A 17,541-nucleotide genomic window follows, 5' to 3' on the forward strand; every position below is an offset into this window, starting at 1 on the left:
ATTGCGGTGGTCAATTCTTCATGTGGAAGTGCCGTCTGAAAACGTCTGTATAAAATGGAGTGGTGCTCCATCTAATGTCCTATACATAGAGGTTGTTATGTATGTTCAGCAGGTTTCTTGTGACAGTGTTCTATTGCTCGTCTGGTGTAGTGCCCATCTCACAATGGAAGACATTTTACCAGGAAGTTAAATACTTGCGCGTGCCCCCCTCCCCACCCCCCGGAGTGGACATGTTACTCATAACCGTTCTTAATCATCTGTAGAGATTTGTATAGATAGATATACACACACAAAAGATCCTGTTAGCTATTTTTCCCCAACAGTGCTGGGTAGATAACCCAAGTGAGTATGAATATGTAGACTTGAATAATTAGTGAATACTTGCATGATAGTTACATCACACTTAAAATGTCTGGAAGAGGCTTGACATTAGGATAAGTTGAAGTTCAATGAGGAATGAGAGTCCCTCTGGTCCCGGGGCGGGCCTGGTGTGTATGGCTGAGAGGTTAGTTATATATTAAAATGTGTTATATTGTGGATCCCCAAAATGGCATAAGTTCTATTAGCAGTTAGAAAAAAGTAAAATAAGGCATTATCTATGCTTACCATCGTGTCCACGGACAATGGGTATAGAGGACCGTCACGCTGACATTTCAAAATGGAAGCTCTATATAGATCAATGTGCCATGTCATTATGCACGTGATGATGGCACGTTTATGACGTTTATATTCGTCAACAAAGATGCGCTTGCAAATGTGCCCTTTCTATATTGGTTGCATCTAGTATAGATACTTAGAATGAACATTTTCTTGAAGCAGATTGTTGCTTAAGGAAAACAAAAGGCAAATGAGTAATAGAAAAACGGGTATCTTAAAAGGACATAATGTCCAAGGGCTCCTATTGTTGGGCTATCTAGGCAGCTGCATGTTGGGTACTTTGCTGGATGCATGGTACCTTTTCTAAAGATTTAAGTAATTTAGAATGCCTCTGATCGAGTAGGTGAAATGCATAGAATCTATGTCTAAAGGTCATATATAGACTGAAGTTCAACAACATGTGATGGAACACATTATGTAAGTTGACTTGTCTAAATGAACATTTTACATACCACTCTGTCGTCATTTTATTCAAATCGTGGCAGAAGAAAAGAAAAATGCAAACATTGTACAAAACACCCCTTGCTCCGTTCTTAGTAATTGAAAAGGAAAGGCCATCTTCACATTTAGCAGCGCCACGTTAGGTAATACGTACCTTCACGAGCAAGCAACACTCCTATAGGCGCTGGGCAATTTCAAGTTGATATTTGAAGACACCATTTACTGTAAAGAAAATTGTACAAAACACTTTTGCACAATATTTAGTTTTGTACAATGTTTGAAAATGTTCTGAACTTCCACTTATCTCAATGTGAAGCCTCTTCCAGCCATATTAAGTGTGATCCAACTATCACATGAGTATTCACTCACTTCCTAATCAGGTGCACACATTCATACTCACCAGAAAAATTGCTGACAAGATCTTGTGTGTGTATATGGGATACATTACACAGCGTAATTGTATTTCTGATACTAGTATCAGCTTATATTCACATGCTTTGCCTGAGACGAAATCTAGTGCAAGTTGGAGTATTGCACATGAAGCTTTCAAAATTCGAAAAGGGACATCAACAGGGCGTGACTGATACTATTTCTAGTGTGACGTACCCTGTACCCATGATCCCACGTGACAATGTCCCTCTGATTATTTGATTCTGACAAGAGGGAGTGCAAGTTGTAAGCGTGAAGCGAATGTAGAGGTGTGAAAGATCTATACTGCTTTCCCCAAACACCTTTTACTCCGAGAGGGGAGGAAGGGCGGACGCATTTGTGAATCTAAGCAGCCACAAGCATCAGAAATACAATTACAGTGAGTAATGGTTCCCTTCTGAGGCTTGTCGATCTACTTGGAATCACATACTTTGCATAGATTAGCAAGCAGCACTAGCAGAAGGAGGTGGGTTATTAGGGTTCCATGTGATAATATCCCGGCAAAAATATCGGCATACAAAAATTGCCATATTTTTGCAGCGATATTACCTAATGGAACCTGCGGGGGGAGACCCCCGCAACCCCCATATATTTTTAAAGGGAGTGGGGACACCCCCGCAAACCCCCCCACCTATTTACACCATAAATTATCCCCACCAAAAATATCGCCTTTGGCCGTTCCCCATGACGGCGATATTTTTGGTGGGGATAATATTACCCGATACAGTTATTAGAAGGTAGCGCTGCAGAAATGCTTCAGCACCGCTTGTCCCACCTATGCATCACCCATAGAATGTATGTCCATACAGTACTGTTGGGTGAGGCTGTGTGTGGCAGCCTTGCAAATGGCATCTAGAGGCACGTTTGCTATGAAGGCTAAAATTGCCCCAGTACCTCGAGCTGCATGTGTGCTCTGGGCTTAAAGGGCAATGTTCACTTGGCAAGAGTGTAACAGAGTTGAGTCCAGGGGTCTTGTACTGACAGAGTTTGTAGTTCGCAAACCCTTCTGATAGAAGTAACTGCTATTAGGAAGGCTTGTGCATAGGCTTGAAGGCCCCCCCACTCCCCTCATGAGCCTTGTGAGTACGTCATTGAGGTCTCAGCCGGGAGTTGGATTAGATATGGGTGCTTTTTTTAATGCCCTCCCATGAAAGCCCTAACCACAGGCACGTTCCACCACGAAATGTTCGGAGATGTGGTGTAAGCAGAGAGCCGCTAGGTGAACTTTGAGAGAGTTAAAGAGTAATCCCAAGTCAAGTAAGTAGAGCAGGTAGTGGACTACATTAGTGGATGAACAGTCAGTTCTGCACCATAACAGTGTTCCAATTTGTTAAAATTGCAGTGCCTTGTGTTAGGCGTGCATGCCTCCTTGAGTATTTCCATGCACCTTTGGTCTATGACCTCATAAACCAAGCTGCTAAATTCAGTCTATTCCATGCAGGTTAAGGCTGCCTCACTTTATGGAGCAGCCCTTTGGAGAGGTCAAAAGCCTGGTGACATGCAGGCACGTAAAAACCGCTACTTTAAAAGTATTTTGGGACTCCCCGGCTCCTCTTCCTGTGCATCTGTACATAGAGAATTGGGGATGCCGTTCTGGGAGGAGTGGGCAGCAGCACCAGGTTTACTATGGCTCAGAATTTGGGGAAATCCTGAAGCCGAGCTATGCCATTTTATAATTAATTCAACTATGATCATGGATCTGTGGCGTAAGATACCCTGGCTCAAATTTATAGGTGAGCACATGGCCAGGGTAAATGTGACGGTTATGCCACCTGCAACCAGGCTGTTTCAAGTTAGAGAAGTAAATTCTTCTAAAGATGGTGATCCGGGACCTAGCAGCATTTCACACTAATACAGTGCGGCCTTCGCAGGCTGATGTGTATCATCCGCTTATTAGTGATTTGCCCTCCATTCAGTCATATCTCACTTGGGTTAGGGTGGGTCACCATAGCCAGCTTATCACCAGGGCTCATTTCAATTGCCTGCGCTTGAGGGGGAACACGGCAAAGTGGACAGGCTACACGGACGATCCAAGGTGTCCCGTCTAGGGTGCCACCTCTGAAGATCTGGCTCATTTTATCTTGTTCTGCCCTGGTTATGTAATTATCAGAGGGCGAACCATTTTGCTAGTATTGAGATGCACTGACTTGCGCTTATATAGGCCAGCATTGATGTAGCTATTAAAAGGCAGAAACGAAATGTATTGCCTGGGCTCTGCTTTCATATCTGAAGGTTGCAATGTCTTTGAGAAGGGGAGCCATAAAAAGACGCGTTTTAGTATCCAAAATCATCCTGTAATGTGTAGATTTGAACTGTATTGATTAACTTTGTATTTTAGCAGATTAATGAATTGCCTTATTGTGACATTTTATCTGTTATGAATTATATTGTAGATTGTTCTATTATTTGGACTAATGTTCCACTTCAGAGACTAATGTATTTTTGCAGTCTTATTGTGATATTTTTATACATGCGTTTAATGGATATTGCTTTGTGAAAATTTCACTGACCACTTCATCTGACGTCCGTTCCCCTTGGATCCTGTCTAGGGATACCTGGACACAATCTTGGCATTGTAAGTTTTCCAGGGTTGCAAAAAGGTCCATCTTTGGGAACCCCCAATTTGAGAAGACGTTTAGCACGTCTGTTTAGTTGCCATTCGTGCTTGGAGGGTAGCATTGTACACCTGCCAAAGCATTTAGTTCCCCTGGAACATGTGCCACTAGGAACAGGTGATGCAGTGCCCACTGCCACACGTTCTGGACTAGTTCTGACAGCCCTGGAAAACGAGTACCCTTTTTTTTTTACATAAAACATGGCCGTGGTACCGTCTGTAAGGACTAGGACTGTCTTGTGCGCTAGCTGAATTTTCAATGCTTAAAGTGCTTTGAGAATCGCAAGTAGTTCGAGAAGGTTAGGGCAGTGAGCAGCGTGATGCAGGAAGTCAGCTCCCCACCCAATCATTGATGCTTCTGTCAAGAGAGCGGCCTTGATCACTGGGGTGTGGAAAGGCCGTCTCCTTAGCAGATTGTCCCTGTTCCACCACGATTGAACCAGAGGTTGCGAAACCACCACAGATTGTCCCACAACCTGCTTGCGACCACTGTTTCGCTTGCCACTCTTGTAATGGACGCATGCGTGGCCGGGCGTGAGGCACTAGGTAGATGCAGGAAGCCATCATTCCCAGCAGGCGCATTGCCGGTCGTACCATCGCTTGACGACCGGCTATGTACCGAGTTGTTTGAAACAGCATGTTTTGGAACCTCGCTTCGGAGGGGTAGACTAGTTTGTCTGTTTTGATTAGTGCCCCCACAAATTGCTTTACTTGGATGGGCACTAGAATACTTTTCTTTTATGGAGAATCCCAATTGAACAGCAGATTGATAGTTTGCTCTGTGTGTTGAAGGCACCTCTGGGGAAAGTACCCAGTAATTAGTCAGTCTACATAAGGGTAAACTATCTTCGCAAGTGGGCGGCCACCACTTATAGGACCTTTGTGAATACCATGGGGGCTGACGCAATGCCGAATGGTAGCACCTTGAATTGTTAGTGCTCGTTTCCCAATTAGAATCTGAAGAATTTTTTATGCGTTGGCAACATTGAAATATGACAGTATGCATTTTTCAAATCCAATGATGCCATGTAATTGCCCATTTTCAATAGTGGGATGACTTCCTGCAGCATGGTCATCCTGAATTTGAGTTTTGACATACGTGTTCGCTGGGCGCAGGTCCAGCACGGGGCGCATTAAATCTTTCTTTGGCACAAGGAAGTACATTGAATAAATACCTTAGTTTGTTTCCATGAAGGGCACCAGCTCTAGGGCTTCTTTCTGTAACAGTATTTGGATCTCCTCCCCGAGGATGTGGAGGTGTTCGAAGGACATTCGTTCTACATGCGGTGGATGATGGCAAGCTGTTTGGAGGAACTCCACAAAGTATCCCATGGCCACAGTATCGAGGATCTGGTGAAGAGTGTTATGCGGCTCCCAACTGGGAAAGCATGGGAGGGAACGTGGAACAGAACGTCATTTGGAGGCAGGGCTGCTGCGCCATTAGAGGCTGTAGCTATGCCTCGTCCTTTCCCGCAGTGAAAGCCACACTGCTGATACTGGTAGGATGACTGAACATGCAGGCTGTAAAAGAAGGCACCAGACGTGCTTGCTCCGGCTTGGCCTTGTTTTCCTGAGCCTTGCGCCCGAAAGTTACAACGTGTTAAACGCTCCTCTAGGAACAAAGGGCTTATTGGAGATCTGACCAAGGGTCTTGATTGTCTCATGCTCCTTTTTTACTGTCTCCAGATGGCTGTCCACAGCTTTGCCAAAGAGACCCTCCTCGATGGCATGATGATTAAGGCTGCCTGTGACTCCGGCTTAATACCCCAGTCTCTGAGCCATGAATGTCTTTTTAATAGAGTACCCTCTGCAATAACACTTCCAGAGGGGTCTGCGGAATCCAAGACATTTTTGAGAATGTTTTGAGAAACCGATTTGCCTTCGGTGGTGTTCTTGAAAAGATGGGAGCAAGCTGGTTCCAGTACTGAGTCCAGATGCCATGAGACCTCATCCCACTGGGTGCTGCTGTAGCTGGCCAGCAAGGTGATGTTTGCTACCCTTGTGAGATACACAGCAGAGGTCGCAATACGCTTTCTCAATGTGTAAAATCTATTGTGCTCCTTTTTTGCTGGGGGGTGGCCTCAGAGGTTGCGAGTTGAACCCCTTCTCTTTCTGGTAGTGGTAACCACCAGAGAATCCGGCTTGACGTGACCCCCAATGTAGAGGGGATTTGAAGAGGGCCTAAAAGATTTATCCACCCGTGGGTTAACTGCCCTATTAAGAGAGGAAGCAGACAGATGGAGCCATCCTTTACTTGATGGATTCCGGCATCTGGAGAAGGTGTGTTGTCAAAAGGTACAACGGCAAGTAGATGTTTCAGCACTGCTTGTTCCACCTCTGAATCTGCTATAGAGTGTCAATGCAGTGGATTATAAAGGGGTCTTGCACAGATAATGCCTGTAGTTCACCGACTAGTCTTATCGAGGTGATGGATACTAGAAAGGCGGTTTTGTATGTGAAGTGTTTCAGGCTGGCCTTGTGCATAGGCTCGAATGGTAGACCCACAAGTTTTGAGAGTACTACATTGAGGTCCCAACCTAGTGGAGGGTTCGAATCTCTCTACTCCCTCCACAAAAACCTTGTTAACAGGCATTTTCCACCAAGACACCTTGTTCTGCGAAGTGGTGTATGCAAACAAGGCTGCCAACTGTACTTTGATGGAGTTAAATACCAGGCCAGAGTCTAGTAGATAAAGCATATAGTGTAGAATGTTGGATGGTGCACATTCAATTGGATTGAAGGACTGATCTGCACAATACCACAAACCTTTTCCACTTGTTGAAGTAACAGTGTCTGGTGGCAGGTTTTTAGTGCCTCTTCTAGAATATCCATACACCTTTGTGGAAGATTTAAATTGACCAAACTAGGACTTCAGGAGCCAGGCTGCCAAGTTCATAGAGCGAGGGTGTTGATCGAGTGTTGTCCCCTCGTGTTGGAGGTGCATGGAGGCTTGATTGGATTTTACATTGCCAGTTTGCGCAGATGTGGAAACCAAGGTTGTCTTGCCTATATTGGAGCGATAAGGATTAGAGTGACTTGTGCCTGGTGCATCTTGTGCACTATCCTGCTCACGAGCAGTGTTGGTGGAAAAGCATAAGAACATTTCCCTGACTAATTCATCGACAGGGCGTCCCTCCCTTGGATTCTGGTTGGGGAAACCAGGACAAGAAGTCTGGGCATTGTGCGTTTTGGCTTGTGGAGAACCAGTCTAACTGAGGATAACCCCACTAGGAAAAGATTTGGTTTAGAAAATCTGATTTGCCACTCGTATTCCTCTGGCAGAGGGCTTCTGCTTAGAGAGTCTGCAAGAGCATGGAGTTGCCCTGCACGACTAGGAACATGGTCCCGCTTGAGTGCCCACTTCCAATTCTTTTGGGATAGCCTGGACAGACTTGGAAAGTGTGTGCCCCCTTGTTTATGTAAAACATGGCAGTGGTGCCATCTGTGAGGACCTGCACTGTCTCACCTACTAGATGCTGCTGAAAAGCCTGTAGAGCCAGAAGTTCTAGGAAGTTGATGTGGTTTTGGGCTGTGGTGTGTCCATAGGCCGTGCACTGTGTGGTGAAGGTAATGGACTGCCCATCCAGAGAGTGAGGCATCTGTAAACAGCATTGCTTGGACTTGTGGATTGCGAAAGGGTTTTCCTTTTAGAAGGTTGTCCCTTGACCACCAGCAAAGAGCCTGTACTAATGTTAGCAAAACAAAAATGCCATCCTTCCCAGCAGGCGCATTGCCTTGCGTATGGTTTCTGGTGACCGGCCAGGTAATGAGGTTTTTTGCAACATCACGGTTTTAACGCTGTCATTAAGAGAAGACCAGCCCCTCACTTGTTTTTAGGACTTATCCCAGAAATTGTTTTGTTTGACTGGGTGCAAGACTTGGATTTTTTTTCCTCGTTGATAGATAATCCCAATTGCAGCATAAGGTTGATTGTTCTTTGGGTATTGTATTGGCAAATTTGAGGAGACTCCCCTGTTATTAGCGAGTCGTCCAAATAAGGGTACACTGGGATTGACTGTCTGCATAAGTGCACCGCTACCACTGCTAGTACTTTTATTAATACCCTTGGAGGCCAAGGCCTTGCCGAAAGGGAGCACTTTGAACTGGTAGTGTTCTCCTGCTATTGGGAGGTGCAAATACGTTTTGCGCTGTGATCATTGAAATATGAAAGTATGCATCTTTCATGTCCAATGCTGCCACGTAATACCCCTGTTTTAAGAGGGGAATTACCTCCTGTCGACCTACAGCCCTCTCACCACTCCTAAAATGAGCCTGGTTGTTCTGCCAGCCTACCAGTACCTGGAGTGGTACAGGCCTATACTAAGAGTTGGAGTTTTGTATTTCCCAGGGGATAGTTTTATAAAGTCCTTAATAGCTGGACGACAAACTGTCGTAACACAAGCATTGGACATTTATGGCCTGTGAAGACGGGCGTAATAAAACCTGATGAGGGTAATGATGCATTTACGGTTCCATTCAAGTTTAGACATATTGCAAAATCAGAAAGAATTAATGTATAGCAGTACATGAAATATGGAGTTGGATAGCTCCTATATAGAAGGTTAAATCAAGGAGAAAGAAGGGGACCTATTCCTTTTTTCCTTGTTATTTTATGCCTTTCAAAACCTGCGGTTTTGTTGCTTTGTTTTACAGAAAATACAAAAATGTATATAGTGTCTTAGGAGTCATGTTTTTGGGAATGCATACAGCATATACTCCTCTGATTAGAACAATCATGTCAGATATTGGAGCTTATTGTGACCACTTAATGAAAATTCAGAGGTCCTTGTCCATATATTTAGTTCACTACTCTGTATATGTTGGTTAAATGCAAGTGATGTTCCAATCAAAATATTTGCATGTTCATGGGTGCACTTGGAAATGGTGCCTTCATTAAGTATACTGGGATTGCAGGTATACAGACTGAAAATTTAAATAATTGCTTAATGCTAAAACATTGCGTAATTCCAATTTTGTACTATTAAACACACTGGTATTCCCAATAAACTTGCCTTACTAATTCAAAACTGCACCAAATTAATCACTCTCTAATTTCACATTTCATTGAGAGGCCACTCCTTCTAGCCATTGATCTGGCAAAAAGGATATTGATATCAATGTATTAACACATTTTCTACCTAGAAGCAGCTGAAACATATTTGACAATGTCGTTTTGGTTTACACCTTCATGCAAACAGGAGAGTGCCCACTTTGCAAGTTTGAGCTTCCCTGCGCTTCACCCAATGGTCCAGAATTGATTCTGTAGTAATTTGTGTTTCAATTCCTCTTCAAAAAAACAAATAGTGGAAATTTAGGCGTACAGTTTTCGCTTTGTTCATTGGATGCTCTTTTGCAGATGGTCTATCGGATACAACATGAATGTTCTTATAACAAAGATCACACGTAAGACTAACAAAAAACATTTATGGACTATGTGAGCTAATCATCCAGGATGTTGGTCTCCATTTGTCTGCATTTTACTTCAAAAAGTATCTATTGTGATTTAGTAAAATGACATCTACAACACACTTAAATGTACTAAATAATAGGTCATGCACGTACCGATTGTTGAATTTGTGCACACCTGTGACAAATGCCAATGAGTTCTATAAATGTTGGGAATTAAACTTTATATAAAGAAAGATTTTGATTGGTATGATGGTTTTTCAAATCTGCATAACTACATATTTGTTTCAAGTTTGTCTTTTCTGCTTCGATATCAAAAGGGACTATGTAACACTATTTTTGTACATTTTTCTGATTGGCTGGTTGTGTGGGTTTTTGTTGAGTAAAATTAAGCTAAAGCTAGTTTAGCCCGACAGTGCATCTGGCAATAGGTAAAACAGAAATAAAAGCACAGTGCCATGCTGCCTAGTAGAAAAGGAATGTTTGTATTAACATTGCGCAGTTTAAACAGTTTGACAAAATGTTCAACCCTCTCAGTGGATGGCAAATTCTTAACGAGTGTCGAAGACTACACCAATAGATTTGACTCTTCTGGACAAAGTAAGGCAGGGCCTACTTTAGTTCTAGGACAACAACAAAACGTAAAGCAGCTAAAATGACAAAGTCGCATACCTGGTGGTTGGGGACCTCCAGTGGGGAAACCATGAAAGCTGGGTAGCTTCAATCTAGAGTATGGTTGACCTGGGGTGGTATGTGGACAACCCCCTGATCATCACTGAACACTCTTCCCTAGCACTAGCGACAGTCAGAATGCCACCATGATAATGGACCTAAGGCAACCTCTAAGAGTGACATGGGATAAAGTAGTCAACACGTCAGCCCTTTCCAGAAGCCATATGGCCCTGAAGCCAAGAGATTCCTGCCACCGCCGCCATCACCCCGCCAAACCGTCCAACTCCAATACATTATTAACACTGTTCAAATAAAAGTTTACATTTAAGTGAGGCAATAGCAGTCCCAGAGCAGCACAGTTCACTGCACAATGAAATATTGTCCCCATGCCGGAGCCCACAAAGACATCAGGTGCCCTGTGCAGATTCACACAGGACTTTACTCAAACAGGAGTTTGAGTTCTCTACAATCTCCTGTGTGGGCAGTCTTAACAAGAGGCAATTGCCGACAGAGCCAGCAGCCCTTGCCTCACAAGCAAAGCAATCACCAGGGAAGCAAGAGATTACATAGACACCTGCCACAAACCTGGTGGTGTTTTCAAATACTGGGGCAGTGAAGCAGCACACAACTGCTCCCATGGCTTCCTGAAGACCATGGATGGCATGAAATACAAAATTTGAAAACCAGCAATTTAAAAACTGGGTCCAACCGCCAACTCAATTAGTGACTACAGCTGAACCTACTGACCGTACCATAACTAATCCCTCTTCCTCAATTTGTCATCATAGGTGCATACCGCTCAGTCTGGCCTGTGGGGGGTGATTACAGGCTGAATAAGCCCAGTCAAGTGTTGTATTTTGGAAACTGATGTTGGGGAGCAGCACAAGGAGACTACCCAACATGCTTAGCTCAAGATGGCTTGCTTTGGTATGGATGTATGCTGGTGGGTATGCACCCATCCTTAAACGGACATTAGCCAATCGTGCAAACCACTAGGTGGATCCCGGCTCCTTCGACCTCATCCTTTCTGGGTTGAGACTTTAATGGCCAATAGCAAAGCATTACGATGGGCACGCACTCAAGAGCAAAAAGCATTAACCCAGTACAATCGTTACCATCTGATGCATAACCTTCCCCCCCATGTGATCATGTGCTGTTTCACCAAAGAGGCACTAATCCCTTCAAATTCCTGAAGCGCCTAAGACAGAAGGGAACTCCTAGACTACCTAAAAGTAGCTTCTATCTGGTTTCCTCCACAATGATACTTCTGGACTGAGTATTTCTTTATTGACCCACAACCTCCGACTGGTTTCTGCATGTGCCCATCTGCTGATTTCCTGTGTAGTTGAAGTAGGTTGTGACCTTGATTGCATGAACAAGATGTACGTTCAGAGTACTGTACAACAGAAGGGAGGTTACAACATAGCTGGACAGGAACAGACGAGAGAGTTGGTCCTCCTCCGATCATGTGAGAAACAGTTTATTTATACTACAGCCTCAATATGAAACTACTCTTTAGGCCAGCTGCCACCATATAGAATATGTTTAGACAGTAGTCAACAATAAAATGTCTGACAAGTTAGTTTACAGGGAGCCTGTTGTAGCTTTTCCCTGCAGACCGAGGGAAAAGTAACTCTTGACAATTTTTAGGACTGGTGGACTTATTACAAATTCTTGGAATTAGTCTTCTTAAACTCCTAGATCCCTGTGACACTACTCTCTGAACTGTTTGAACTGTTAGGACTGAAACATTTCGTTTTCTCCAGGAGGAAGAAAACTGAGAACATGCTTTTATACAAATATCTTTAAATAAATTGTCCTCTCACTACCAAATGGAGCAAGAGACAAATGTTTGGATATGGAAGATATTTTCAGACAGTCCGAGATACTTTTAGGGTCAGGTCAACAAAAGCATGCAATAATACAGCACTGGAGAATGTGTCTTGTTCAATATTTAATGGTGGTTAAAACTTTGGTTTTTTTAAAAAATATCTTACCTAAATTGTGTCGTTTTGCTTTTGCGTGCTCGTGAATGTGTTTCTTTGTAAAACAGCCAAAAAAGACACAGTAGAGGCAAGAGTGAAGTCTGTTCAAGTGGGCACCACACATGTGACAAATGCACGATTTAGCCTGAAATAAGGGAACAAAAGAGAAATATTTAGCAAAAAATAAGCGTTCACATAGTTTTCAACACTTTCTACAGTCATTAACAATCATATAGTGCCTTCAAATATAATAACCAGGTGCAGTGATTAACCAGCTTCCTACCATTAAGAGGATATTTTGTTTACAGTAGGCTTAAGGTAAAGGGCCATCCTTTCCACAGTCTACTTTGGTCCGTTTTATCAAATTAATGTAACACTAGCTAAGTACATTCTACAAATAAAAATATGAATTGAAAAATATGGAATCCCCCGATCATCTCCCTAATTTCCTTCGAAACACATCCCGACCTGTCATCTGCTTAGCTACCAAATATTACCAAATCCTTGTCTTTCAGACCTCACTCCATCCATATAAGCATCCCAAAGTAGTATTACCTTCTAATTTTTTGTGGCAAAGAAATCAGATATAAAAAAAGCATTTTCCCTACATGATTACAGCCTTCAGTATGTCAAAAACCTATGCATCATAACGATTTTCTTGTATTGAGTTTGTGAATTCTCATTAAGGTGCAATATTACAGAGCAAACATGCCTTGCTGGCTATCATGATAGTGGACCCTAAATAGTAAATGTGGTGTTCAAATGCACACCAACTGGTATAGTGTATATTTCGAGATAAGTAAACTGCTTGCAAACAATGCCACTTGCACATCAGTTAATGAGGGAAAAAAGAGCGGCATGCTTATTGTTAATATCCATTTTGATTTCTCACTTGGGAACGACAGTAAGAATTGGTCTAAAATGTTCAAATTCCAAATATGAAAAAGTGGTTAGTACTCACAATAACAAGGACTCTAATACTAATCAAGTCTTGTCCTACCTCCATTCCTTGATACAAGGCCGAGGACTTTGAAGAAGCAAAAAATATATTTTTATTTGATGCAGAGTTAGGTTCTGACCTCAGCAAATGGAAACCTTCTGGGGGCAAAGTGGTTTAAGAGGAAGGTGGGTAGGCATATGGCGGAAAGGGGACTCCAATAAAGTAGTCATGACGGCAAGTCACTTTCTTACACAGACATCTAGTCCCCTTTCCTCCAAACTCAGGGGAGATACACAAGCACCTTCCATTGAAGATCAGCTTAGTTAAGCATATATCCGAGAACAGACAGTGTGAACACAGACTGAGCGAGCCTGGATCTCAACTCGTCTCACTGACTTGATAGCGACTATAAAAATAAATGGTTTCCCAGGAAACCTGGCTAATATCAGAATGCCATGGGCTCGAAAGGTTTATGGCTGTCAGTACTACATTTAGGTGCCACTATGGATAGAACGTTACTCGCCAAGAATAGTGGGGTTTTAGTAGGTTGGCTATGGAGAAGTCTGTGGTCTGTGTTGAGATGGATGTCTAAGGAAGGAAGGTCCTGCAGGATTTTATGTTTGCCAGAGGAAGCAAAACGGTATATAAAAAAAGATTACTCTCCAAGGAAGAAGAAAGTGGGTTCTCGTGTCTTTCCAAGCACTAATGACATAACCTAGTCTATTTTCACTTGCATTGAGATTGAGTGGACTCTTTCCTTGCCATCTGTATGATGCATAGACAGTGGACAACCCAAGAGGGCCAATAAGAGCTCTTCATGTTACAAAGTGCAACTGCTGGGAGGGATGCGGCCCCTTTTTGGAATGAACAAAGCAACAGAGGCGGAACTAGCCGTCAGAAGTGACTGGTGGAGCAGGAAAGTGGATGTCGGCTGAGGGAAGAGGAAACCTGCTCAAAGTGAGGTCGCAGCCACAAGTGCACTAGACGCAGCGGACAGACTCCAGAGAACTCTGGTCCTGGGCCATGCCTGGAAGAGGACCCCACACGGTTGCCAGCAGTGGTGACAAAGGAGGTGAGCGCTGCCACCTTTGCCCCCCTCACTCTGGGTCTTCCCATCTACATTTGGCGGCCATGAGAAGGCATTCCCAGTGAATGAATCATCCCCCGGGCACTGCTACCAAATAAATGCAGAGAACCTGGGTCTCCAGGATGACAGTGCTCATAGGGCACAAGGTGGTATACGAACTTTGGCAAAGCCCCCCCGCCCCACCCTCCAGTGAAGTGGGGCTGGGAAAGGGGAGAAAAGTGGAAAAATCAAGGGTCCTGATGCGAGCCAGCCGACTCTGCCCACTGATCAGAGTGGTTATTAGTAGGAAGTAGCGGACATGCTAGAGACTGTGCTCAGCATCGGAGTAGGGGTATAGAGGGTGCCACATACAACTTGGCTCTCAACCAAAGTATTCAAGAGGAAGGCCTGTCCACACCATTGAGGTCTAATACAGATAGGGTGTTCCCAAAGAAGCCCTAGGAACTATATGGGAGGTGGCCATTATAACAAGGCGGACATAAAGGTACTAATTCAAGGCAGCCGAGCTGTATTCAGGAGGAGGCGACGAACAGGGAAAAGAGGGTATTCCACATTCCCGGGCCCAAGGGGAAGAACACCACAGCAAAGTTAAAGCAACCAACGGAATGGCAGGGAGGGCGACTGGAACGTTGTTGGTGCCAGCGCCAGCTCCAGGGAGGGGATTCACGTGGGAGAAGGGGCCGCACACAAATGGTGCTAACAGAGAAGAACCCCCACAACATGGCCTTGAACAATCAAGAACTGCTGGAGTGCCTCAAAGTTTTCGAAGAACGGATGGTGACCTTCAAGGACCAACTGGGGAAAATGAAAAAAAACCAGATTGGGCACCAGAGTGCATTAAACTGAACGCAGACTCTCGTAGCTGTCCGAAGAAGTTAGGCAGATCAGTGAACTTTTGGAACAGGTGGCCATGGCTACTCACAATCTTTAACTGCAGACCGAGGACTTAGACAATTGCTCCCGAAGATCAAATATCACGGTGAAGGGTCTTTGCGGTACGAAGACCTGAAAAATACTGTCCAGCAAGGTTTCAGTAGTCCCCTGACAGACACGCAACCGGAAGAGGTGCAAATTGACCAGGTACATAAGTGGGACCCAGGAGACCAGGTCCGGGGAGAAGAGCACAAGATGTTCTAGCGGCTCTCTCCTCGTACCCAATTAAGAATATACTGCGAGCAGCCCTTAACCACCTAGACATCAAGGTAAACTGAATTCAAATACGATCATTCCTAGACCCGGCATTAGCTATACTGCAGAAGCAGAGAGCAAAGCACCCAGTGACAAAAGCTGTTACTGCTAAGCAAATCCCCTACAAGCGGACTTGCCTATTCGGGCGTTTCTTCTCATGGGAGAGCAGGCAACATTGTGTGACTACGTGCGAGGAGGGATTGGCGATCTTACATTTGGAAGAAGGCGAAGAGACAAAGCAATCTTCTACTGGGGCAACCGCGGAAGGCCACAGACCATGGGAATGGTGGAAGAGTCGGGGCAGCAGAGAGCTAAAACTAAAAGGACCTCCAGAGCAAAACTGGTGGATCAGGTCATCTGGACAAGAACTTTACTTGAGTACATCTCCTGTGTTCTTTTTGTTGACACTAGAATTACGGGAAGGTATTATTTTGAAGATACGGCCAACAATATAATTTGGCTGGTGGTTGGGGACCAGAACGGGCCTTATGGGAGGGAGGAAGGAAGGCAAATGGATCATATGGAATCCATCAGGGGGAGTAGGGTGCACCCGCATGCGCAGCCCCCGGGGTCCTCTTTGGAACAAAGCCCCAAGATAGTATCTGAGGTGGTACCTGGGAACCTAGGCCCAGACCGGGGTGGGAAGGGAGGAGTGGGAAAAGTTGTAGGGAGTAATTTATGGGTCACACAGTTGGAGGGAGGGGACTAGGGGAATAGGAGGGAGGGTTGGGGTCAAGGGATGGGGAGGGTGAGCAGCTCACCTGGAGGAGTGCTGTAATGCAGGATGTGTTACCCAGAATAATGACCATGCAAGGAACAGTTATAGAAGATATTGCGGGTGAGAAGTAGTAAGGCGGACATAATCTTACTTAAGGAAACTCATAAAAACGTCTTATAAGTCACTCCCCCGCTTTCAATACTTTACACAGTTGTACCAGGCAAATGCTATGGGGAAACAGAAGGGGCTCTGATTGGGTTTAAGGACTCGCTTCATGTGAAGGTTATGCAGATTCTGGCTGACTGTCGGGGGAGGTTTATATTTGTCCAGGTGCAGCTTGGCCATAGGACGCTGACAAAAGTACATGCCCCCAACACTGACCAAGAGAGGTTCCTAATTGACACTGTTGAAATTGAAGGGTTTGCGGTTGGGGAAATTATTCTTTCAGAAGATTTTAATTTAGCATGGGACCCAGACCTCCATAGGAGTGGGAGTAGTAGCCAAGAAATTGATCACCATCGACCCTCAAGGAGACTTTTGGGAATTTAGACCTTGGGGATGTTTGACAGTCAGTAAGTACACATGTTTTTCTCATGTATATCAAACCCTTTCACGCATTGATTACATCTGGGTGTCCTCAACCGCTATGGGGGAAATAGAGGTGGTAAGTGTAGGGGTGATGGTGCTTTCCGATCATGCTCCAATATTGATCTCCCTTAAAGAGATGGGGACCATAAAGGACTTTTTGGGCCTGGACATTCCCCAAGAGCTAATGTCAAAGGCAGCAATTGTAAATCTATCGGGGTACAAAATAGAGGAATACTTTGATAACATTGATAATCAAGAAACATCACAAGAAAGTATATGGGAAGCACTCATGATTATTTGAGGAGAGAATGCCCCAGGCCCAAAAACGAAAACAGATTGATGGTAGAATTAGAAGGCCAGCTAAGCAAGGCAATGCTGGAACTGTCAAAGAAAAAAAGTGTAAACCAAATACTAGAGGGTAAACAAAATAAAAAAAAATGTAAAGAAATATAATTTTTACAAAAAAAAAAAAAAAAAAAAAGGGAATCAGCTAGAGCTAACCCGCACGCGCAGAGCTATAAAATACTTATATACCAGACAACTCTACTACGTTAGTGCTAAGAAGGTTTGTAGACTTCTGGCTCAGCAAATACGGAAGACTGAATCTAAACGTACTATATTGGGTATAAAAACAACCAGATGGTTCCCTGGAGACAAGAAGGATAAATAATTCTTTTGAGGAATTTTATACGAAGTTGTATACATCTGATAACCCAAACCATTGAATGGTGACGGAATTGTTTAGTCCTCTTAAATTGAATTTAATTGCACCATTGGATAGGGACTGTCTGGAAGATCACCTGCGAGGAGGTGGAG

The 17,541-nt window shown here is 44.1% G+C and overlaps 1 protein-coding gene across 11 annotated transcripts in view; it reads right to left on the reverse strand.

Moving 5' to 3' along the window:
• Positions 1-17,541, reverse strand: part of USP22 (ubiquitin specific peptidase 22) — a 1,065,482-nt gene that overhangs the window by 942,871 nt on the left and 105,070 nt on the right. For all 11 annotated transcript variants that reach the window (XM_069645750.1, XM_069645745.1, XM_069645754.1 and 8 more), the window contains one exon: positions 12,217-12,349. In XM_069645750.1, the coding sequence (XP_069501851.1) occupies positions 12,217-12,349 (133 nt within the window). The remainder of the gene's footprint in view (positions 1-12,216; positions 12,350-17,541) is intronic.

Source organism: Ambystoma mexicanum, chromosome 2p (genome assembly GCF_040938575.1).
Source record: "Ambystoma mexicanum isolate Mex_15411 chromosome 2p, UKY_AmexF1_1, whole genome shotgun sequence".
NCBI lineage: Eukaryota > Metazoa > Chordata > Amphibia > Caudata > Ambystomatidae > Ambystoma > Ambystoma mexicanum.